This window comes from Eurypyga helias, unplaced genomic scaffold, assembly GCF_000690775.1.
Source record: "Eurypyga helias isolate BGI_N326 unplaced genomic scaffold, ASM69077v1 scaffold17209, whole genome shotgun sequence".
NCBI classification, from domain to species: domain Eukaryota; kingdom Metazoa; phylum Chordata; class Aves; order Eurypygiformes; family Eurypygidae; genus Eurypyga; species Eurypyga helias.
Window position 1 is genome coordinate 36,863 of NW_010271532.1, and position 9,129 is coordinate 45,991.

The window sequence follows — 9,129 nt, forward strand, 5'->3', positions numbered from 1 at the left end:
TGCTCCTTCCATCGCAAAATCATTTTTATACAAACGTACATAGATTTCCTCAACTGTCTGAAGGTGAAGCCTGCTTCAAAGGTCAAAGCTGCAGGGCTGGATTAGGATTGCACGCAATCTGCCTGAGCCTTGACATTCTGACATTCTAAAGTCTGCAGCTCTCCCCTCCCATGCACAGCTGATGGAAGCACATTCTCAACCTCTCCGCAAGTATGGCTTTTACTGCAGCAAGCAGCTCCAAAAATCATAGGCGGTGGCACCAAGAACTCCCAAACAAGCATATTGCAGCAGTTTATAAACACAGCTAACATAAATCTTACTAAGCCAGTAATGCAAAAGCGGTAATTAAGCCCATTTTACAGACTGGCAACCTGAGAACAAGTAACAAGCCCAAAGCCAAGGCAGCAGTCGTATCTTGGATCACCAACGCCTGCTTAGACTGTAACTACAGAAGTTACTTTCCTTTGGCACTCTGCATTCACTTTCACTTGAGAACATGCTAAATAAATTATTACATTTACAACTCTTAGGGTCTGGGTCTTTTTGCCCATCACTAAGACTAACAATTTCAGGACTCAGAATACAACTGACTATTTTAGCATTGTCTTCTAGACTAGACTTCAGCTCACTCTGCTCTAATCATAGTTTTTTCAGTGCTACCAGGAATTGGAAATATTATTTTGACAGTAAACAAGGCAGTTATTACTCAAAACACACTCAGTGAGCAACAGGAGTTAATTTTGCAAAGCCACTTTTAATGGCTCTTTTACATTACATAGTTACTGTCAGATAGCCAAGTGGAGAGACATCATTAAACCCATGACATTCCAATTATTTGTTAAAATTAAGCTTACAACCAATATTTTGTAGCATGCACAACTTCCTGGCCAACAAACCAATCTATTCCAATTTAGCAATCATTTTCAAACTACAAAAACACGGCAAAGGTGATTCTGGACTCTTCACTGAAATTGTGAGGAATTTCTGGGGCCCAACAGGAACAGGAGATGTAGCAGACTGTTCATCCAATATATGCTAAATGAATCACCTCTCTAGTTCTGTGGAGTATAGATCTAAAAGGTTCAAGATTGCTGTAGGTTGAGCCCGAAGTGAGAGAGGAAGGATATTACCACTAACGTGACTTGTATCCTCTGTAACAGAACACACGTAGAGGCATTTCTTTAGAGGATGTAAAATTTGAGAGTCGCTTCCTCAATGTCTTCTTCACAACATCATTAAACATCAAAGAGGTGTCTCTTGCAATGCACCTTCTCAACACTTCACACAGCAACCAAAGAGAAAGTCACTGAGATTTTCACGTTTTTAATATTAAATAGCAGAGCTTTTATCAAAGCCCTTCAAAATAATCTTGCTTCAACCAAAACACTGTGAAGATTCGCAGGCCCTAAGTTTTCCTTGACTTTTTTTATTTCTGCTCCCTTTAAAGAGGCCCAGGTAGGACTTTCTCCCTCGTGTTCAGCAACATACTGAGTTCAGACCCAGCCTAAGGTAGCACTCAAGCCAAACGTGCAAGTACAAAACGGTGCTAGATTACAGGCTTGGAGCTATCCAGTAACGATGATGATGCATTTTCCTGCTAGTGAAAAAAGCACTTCTACGAAAGAATTCTTCAGTTCCAAGTACAGCTCCCTGATAGACTTCTAGGACCTACTTTTTTAAACCAGAAAGTGTTTTTTTTTTAAAAAAACCCAAACTGTTCTCAAGAAAAGTAAAACTTTTAAGAATTCAAAACCAATTCTTCCAAATATTTTCACTGTAATACAATGGTACATATTATATTATTCTACCAATTTCTTTAGTTATCAGTTGCAATAGGAAAGACTGCAGTCTAATCAATACAGAGTGATCTGATGGGTCTATAAAATGTAATTTTTTTTAAAAAAGTCTGTGCTTTCAAACGTTAATCCCTATTTAATATAAAAAATTCCAAATCTCAGACTTTCTAGTGAGATAGAAATGTACTGTTCAACCCAGTTTCTAGATACCACTGAGCTATAAAAAACAATTGTTCTCAACAATGAAACGTACACTAAGTACCGTGTTCTTCTAAAATAAAAGCTCACCTATAAGTAACCATAGTTTCTATCAAACACACACACTTTTCTTAATCATCTGGCTATTACCGGCATTAAAAGGTAGCAAACAGAAAGGATTGCCTTCTTTGTACACTGCATCACATGGCTACTTATGCCTCAACTGGTGCCAGGCGTTTTTCTGCCCTCTCCTGAATCACTAGCGACTGGGACAACAGTCAAAGACAGTATGAACCGATTTCTCTATGTGGAGAGGGACTAAACAGAAGACCAAACCTTCTTTCAAATCTTGAGGAATGATAGTGAAGGCCTTCTATCAGCTATAAAGGTTTCCTTCCAACCCCCCTGACAACTCCACATAGCCACACCTGATTCCCCGGGGTGTCCCAAGGTTGATCAGTTCATGGCACTCTGCAAGCACTACTGCTGCAGGTCTCTCCTTGCCAAAGAAGCCAAGAAAATCCGTAAAGTTCATGACAAGTTCAGATAACATGAACAGCGGTAAAATTGATGGGGGAAAAGAGTCAGCATGATGAATAGGCTGGTGCTGAACAGCAAGTGACAGATAGGCAGATGGAAGACTGGCAGGACAGGGAGACATCTCCTTCACAGCAGATGGATAGAGATTCTCAATCATTTTCAGGAAGAAAAAAAGAAGGCAACTAATACAAAATACAGAACTGCGGAACTAATTTCTGGATGAGCACATCTATTCTTCTGGATTATGTGACTCCAGCAGTGGAAATCTTCCCTGCATGTCGAACATAATCAGCAGAGGGCAAACACAGCAGATTGCCAAAACCAGATGTGACTACCGATAATGCTGAATCAGAAAGGAACTGTTGTTTGTTCTTGTTCTTGCAAGAACATTCTCTTGCTCTTCGTTCTTCGGATTCCTAATAAGTTCCCTGGGAGACAACCAGGTTTCCCCATTTATGCAGGGTTGTATTGACCCAAAACCTGGATGAGACGCACCTAAAGAACAAACCGGTTGCATGAACAGGTGTAGCACATATTTTTCTTTAACCTAAGCAAAATATTATGAGGCACGTGAGCTGTCTTTCAAAGTCATAAACAGAGGCCTAAGCATGTTTGGTAATTAAATATCCCATAGTGCTTTTCAAGAATCTTAGTAAATTTTTTACTCAGTAATTACATTCTCTATCCCTAAAGCTCCCTCTGCAAGATCACTTAGATAAAGTATTGTTCATTTCCTCTCCTAAAAACCACGTAGTGATGTTAAGCAGCTGCTGTCCTCTGCCTTAGAGGTGGATGCTTTTTAGTGGAAAGCAGAGTGAGACCTAGATAACCCTATACACCATCAAAAATGCTCCATGCAAATAGCTGCGAAGTTTCGATGGGTACAATGTGCTCCGAGATCCTCAAATGAAAGGCATTATGAAAATGTAGAATGCACTGACTTCCATTTAACCGGTACAGTCATTTCTGTAAGTCTACACAAGCTACTAGACTTACTTTATGCTCCTTGAAGACCTGTTCCAAGCTTCTTTACTAATCAGAAAGCACCCCCTCCTCGGTTCTACCCATGCCAGTGAACTTTCTTTCATTGTGCGTTAACGTAATTTGTTCAAGATGCTTAATACACCAAGTATATTCTTGCAGTAATTTTTTGTTACCAGTATCTGAATTCCAGGTCTCACTTGTAGCTTTGCAGGTGCAAGTGATGAGGTCTGTGCCAGGCATTGGCACAAAACACTTACTAGACAGCTAGAGAACAAGTTACCTGGTCTGCACGTACGGAACAGGACAGGTGCTCACGCACACCATCAGTTGTGCGGCGAGGTTAAGGCTTCACTCCTCCACCATCTCTTCAATCTATATCCTGTCAGCAAGTCTGAAGAGGGCAAGTAAACTAGCACTCCTTGAACAGTCTACACTTAGAGCCTAATCACACATCCTCGTGTCAAACATGGTCATTTCTAGAAAAGCGTAAGGTTTGGAGGGGCATTGCAGTTTGGCCCAAATAGGTATTTTGACAGCAGAGGCAAACAACTGGTTTTTGGTATGGGTTGTCACTGGACTCTGCCGGCTTGCACTGTATTTTCTTCTCAAGGAAAAGCTTTGTAAAAACTGTTGGAGCTTCACTGAGACATGTTAAAGAATTAATTACAAAGTAAAGCTGAAGGAGAAAATTAATTTTGGAAACACAAGAGGTTACTTTTCTTTTCCTCCCTTTTCTGGAAGCGGGGGAGGAAAGGCAGTTATTTTCATCTTCATGCTGGGGGCAGGAGTTGGGAGCCGTCCAGTCGATAACCTGGCCATCAGAACAAGGTTTGTAATTAAAAGGTCAGTGACCTGGAAAGCCAGGGCCTCACTCTCAGGGCTTCTCAGTAATGACGGCGCTATTAAATTAAGACTGTTATGAAATCGATGCTAAAAAAGCTTTCATGGTAACGAGATTCCATTCAAGGACATGCAAACTGCCTCATGAAATGGACTTAAATTATAAAAAAGAAAAGTAATAAAAGAGGGTTAAATTGAAATCTGCTGAAGAATTTACTTCCTTTAAAGCCCTCCAACAGTGGGCTGGGCCCCCTTCTCTCAGGTCCTCAAGGTGATCCAACTTGGGTTGCTTTGGTAAAGAAGAAAAGACAGGGGTTCAACTTCCGAAAATGCAGACTCAAGAAAGAGGAAGAAAACTGAGCTAGTTTTTTACTGGAGATTCTGGGGCTGACAGCATTTGTTTCCAGGGAATCAAGTGTCTTAGAGCTCTGATTGGGAAGGGGAGCGTACAATTAAATAATTTATTCATCTCTTCAGAAATCACCGTAGCCTGCCGTCTCGACATTGGCAAAATTTTCTGGAACTCTGATGTGCTGCATAAAAATGTGCAAGACCTAGAAGAAAACCTTCTGTAGTAACACACTTCCTACCAGCCAAAGTAACGAAACGGATACACATGTAAAAGGGAATGCTTCCAACAACCTCCAACTCATCTCACCAAGCAAGAGTGCAACTGCTTTTGGAAGGACGTAGCGTGTCTGTTACATACACAAGACCAACCCCGGTGGCGTATCTTCTGAAGAATGTCCAACCTTCTGGGCAGACACTTTCCCAGTATAACTCAACAATTACAAATTTGCTTACCCTAACACACTTCTGTTCTCCCATTACTGTAATTTCTTAGCACCTCATATGCTTTTGTCTGTTCCCACAATCCCACCCTGTGAAGGCAGTCCTGCACTCGTTTTACAGATGAAGAGAACAAGCAACTAAGAAAAAAGTTCTTGATCCAGGATTACACAATAAGGCTGTAACCAAGCAGTCCTTCCCCTCTCTGCCCCAAAAGACTAGCACCCCAAAAAAGAGCTCAACGCGTAGAGCGCATTTCCACCCCCTTTCTCTCTCTTGCCAGAAGTTACAGAGTCGGAGTACACACAATTAACAAGCCACATGAGTTACCGGATGGGTAACTGCACAGTACAGGACATCTGAGGCACAACAGCTAGATGACAGACACATTTCCACAAGGGTTTAAACCCCACATGCTGTCTAATTACTCCCAAGGCGCCGCAGATTCTGTGGCATGTCATCAGCAGAATCAGCGAGTTGGACAAAAAACAAACAGCATCTTTTTTTCCTTTCTTTTCTTTCAGATACTCTGAGGGGAAACAGCTGTTTTTCCCTTCATCTGAAGAAGTTCATGATAAAAAGGAGGAAATGTCATAAATTACACAAAATGCCAGTGTAAGCTTCAAAGAAAATGATAAACGATTCTAATAACTTCATGTTTCTCATTAATGCCTGTGTATTTGGGAGTTTAAAAGTGCTTAAGACAACAGAGAAATCGCATCCAACTTCTGAAAGACCTTTTACAAATCCAGGACACCCTCCGTCTCCAAACTGTCACCAACACTATCATCCTGTGTGCCAGAGAGAGCAGTTCAGCAAACCCATGACCTGTAAGTAACCGGGAAAGCTCACAATCAGCCTCTGCAACTACTGTTTCACAAGAACCCAGACCCAGTCCAGCAAATGATCCTGAAGAAACTTTCACTTCTCACTGCACTGAAATCTATTAACCAAAACCCAGTTCCTATATTAAATGTTAAATAATATTAAAAGGAAATAAAATTTGATTGGCCTTTTTCAGGAAGGAGACGTTTATAAAAAATAAGTAAAAAGGATAATTCAAGGCAGAACCATCTCTGCAAGTCTCAGAAGTGAAATGCCTTACGCAAAGTCAGGATTGCAGGACCTGAAAGCTCCCACAGCTAATGCTTCAATCCATCAAGCACCATTCCAGCACCATCCCCTCTACTGCAGGGGATTTTAACCAGGCTGTGGGGAGTCACAGACCTCTCCTGTACGGTTCCAGGGCAGTAACTACAAAAGACAAGTTCATACGTGGCGCGCAACTATTTATAGAGATGAAAGTTTCCCTCCACTGGAATTCTTCTGGGGTCCATAAAAAGATCTTCTACAGCAATTTCTGCTTGAAAAAACTCGGATCAGAGAAACTGAAAAAAATACAAGGGTACCTCTGCATTATCTCCTACAAAGGCAATTTTGAAAGAGACACTTGTAACTGAAAGGGGTTCTCTACAGAGAAGGCAGAGGCAGTGAGGACTTCTCTACCAGACAGCCTAACTGTCTGTGAAACAGGGATAAAGGTGATCACTGGGACAACGATGCCTCTGTATCAAGAGACTAGGAGGAATAGCCCAGCAAACCAGGAAATCCCTCATTTACTCAGGTCTAAACTAGCCACGACACCGACGTTTCAAGAACAACTGCTTCCATCCACCAGTGCACACAGGACCTGAACAGAGGTCGTGTTGTACGCTCAGCGGTCAGATTCCACATGGACATATTTCCAGTGACTGCTGGGTACATACAGGCACTAGTCCTCCTTCCTATCTCCTACTGTAAAGTTTTCAAACAAACAATTAGCACAAAGGGAAGGAGGGCTAATTAACAAATAGGAACAAACAAACAGCTCTACCAAACCATTTCTGCTCTTTAGTAATTATTAGCCAAGTAATTCCTAAGAAGTATTAGTTGGGCTACAGTTTCTCTGTGCTTCCATCTCCACACCCTTCCTCCTCTCCCAGTCAGGGATTTATTAAATTTAAACAGATTAGATGGAGCTCCTGATACTAAAAACTGTTCAGCGAAGCCTGCGGTGGGGAAGTGCAGAGCAAACACCAGAGACATTTGTCTCTAAATTGCTCTAAATACCTTCTGCAAATGAAATTCTAACCCAGCTGTGTTGAGAGTGAAAATGAGGAATAACTGGTCATTGTCAGCACAGAAGAAGATCAGGCAGTTATAATATTGCACGATATACTGGGGGCTAAGGATCTCTCAGCAACAATAGATTTTGTATCAGGTTACCCCGGGTAATCAGCACAGCTTTTAGGCTCAGCTTTCCCTTGCTTCATTGCTTCGATGATAGAGTTGAAATCCCCAAGCTTTTATGATTAATTACTCCCCATAGATCCACATATTTCAAGGAAAAACTCACAGAGCACAGGAGCCAACAGGCTCCAAATTTTACTGCCATCCTGCTGGCAGGGCAGCGCAAGCCATGTACCTATGTGACTGGAACATTCTCTAACTGGCACTAGGACAACCAGTGAGAGGACCACGCTCAAAATGAAGTACCCAGGGCTACGTGGGTCATCGGGTCACTTGTCACAGGTCATCACTGCTCAAGCACAGGACTGCCAGTTCCCTCTATGTCCTTTATTATTCAAGATGAGCAGAGGGGTGCATATACTCGAGCTCTCCATCGCAGGACATCTCGGGCGTCTCAATAAACATTTCATAACCCCAAACAGAATAATATATATTTCGTAGGCTTCCCTACTTTTCAAAACTCAAGATCTTTAGCTATAGAAGTACCTGAAGTGCTTAGACTTCAATGTGTTAGTGGGTCACTTCCCTCTGAAGTTTGGAGTTTGTATTTTCAGTATCATTCCAACTGCTTAAAGTGTTCCATAATGCAGGTAATTAACTCCAAGGTAAGACTGTCCTTATTATTTACATCTTGTGGTATGGATCTAAGCAATATGGTCCCAGGAGGGTAGCCTAATATGGAGTGAACTTTACCTGAAATGCACTGTAAGTTGTGGACCGAAAAAGAACAAAAGATAGTTCTGCGATGAGTCAGAAAGTAAAATAAATTCTCAGTAAGCAATGGCCAAACTGTTCCATCTCTCTAAGACGATATAGGATTTGTCAGGATCTGTTCCATCCCTGCTATAGAAAAGGGCTAAACTCCGTCAGTAGTTTACCATTTCAGCCTGAAAGTCATGTTGACCCCAAGACTGACCTTAACCTGACCTTGTTTACTTTCACCACGTCCTTTGCCCTTCATTCCTCTCTCTGGCTCTCTTCGGAAACATTCGACCTTTTCACCCAGAAGCTGGTCATTCTAAAGCCAGTGTCACTAAGGTTAGAACTGACCAACTAGTCCGCACCTCTAAACTGTCCTCATTTCACAAAAGATCTGATAACAGTTAACCCAAAAACTTCCAACGTGTCTTCTGTATTCTACAATTCCACATCTGGTGTCAATATTGCTCTAGTCAGTTTGGAAGAAAACAGAATGTTAATTCTTACAAACGTCATATCTTTTTGTGAGACAGACTCCTTGCTTTGTCCTTAACATCTCATTTCCCATACCAATTCATTCTGGCTTTACGCTAACTCAAGCACCCTCATTATCACTGAGACCACAAACTTCAGAGTCCATACCTTTCTTCTTCAGAAATGCTCTCCTGGTCGCAAGAGGACTTTGTCGGACTCGTGGATTCTGTAAAAACTTCACTGCTGTCACAATCTGATGAGGGTAGGAGGATTGGAAAAAGAGAAGAGAGAAAAGATCCAAGTTAGGAATGGTCAAATTCCTATCTTACATTATGCATTCTGTACTGCAAAGTAAGGCATTGCATCCAACACGTGGAGGAGGTCTGGAGCTGACACCAATCCAACTTTCAGAAATGGTTCAACGAGCATCAGCGTTTGTGGCTCAGCTCTAAAGAGACAGCACAATTATGGTATTTCAGCCTGGAAGTTTCTGGTTGGATTACTCTTGGAGCAGCTCAAC

At 41.7% G+C, this 9,129-nt stretch overlaps 1 protein-coding gene across 1 annotated transcript in view; it reads right to left on the minus strand.

Annotated features, from left to right (window-relative positions):
* Nucleotides 1-8,862, minus strand: part of PEX14 (peroxisomal biogenesis factor 14) — a gene marked incomplete at its 5' end in the record, with an annotated part of 40,937 nt that extends 32,075 nt beyond the window's left edge. Inside the window, one exon of the mRNA XM_010158855.1 lies at nucleotides 8,778-8,862. Coding sequence (XP_010157157.1) covers nucleotides 8,778-8,862 — 85 coding nt within the window. The remainder of the gene's footprint in view (nucleotides 1-8,777) is intronic.
* Nucleotides 8,863-9,129: the final 267 nt, after the last annotated feature.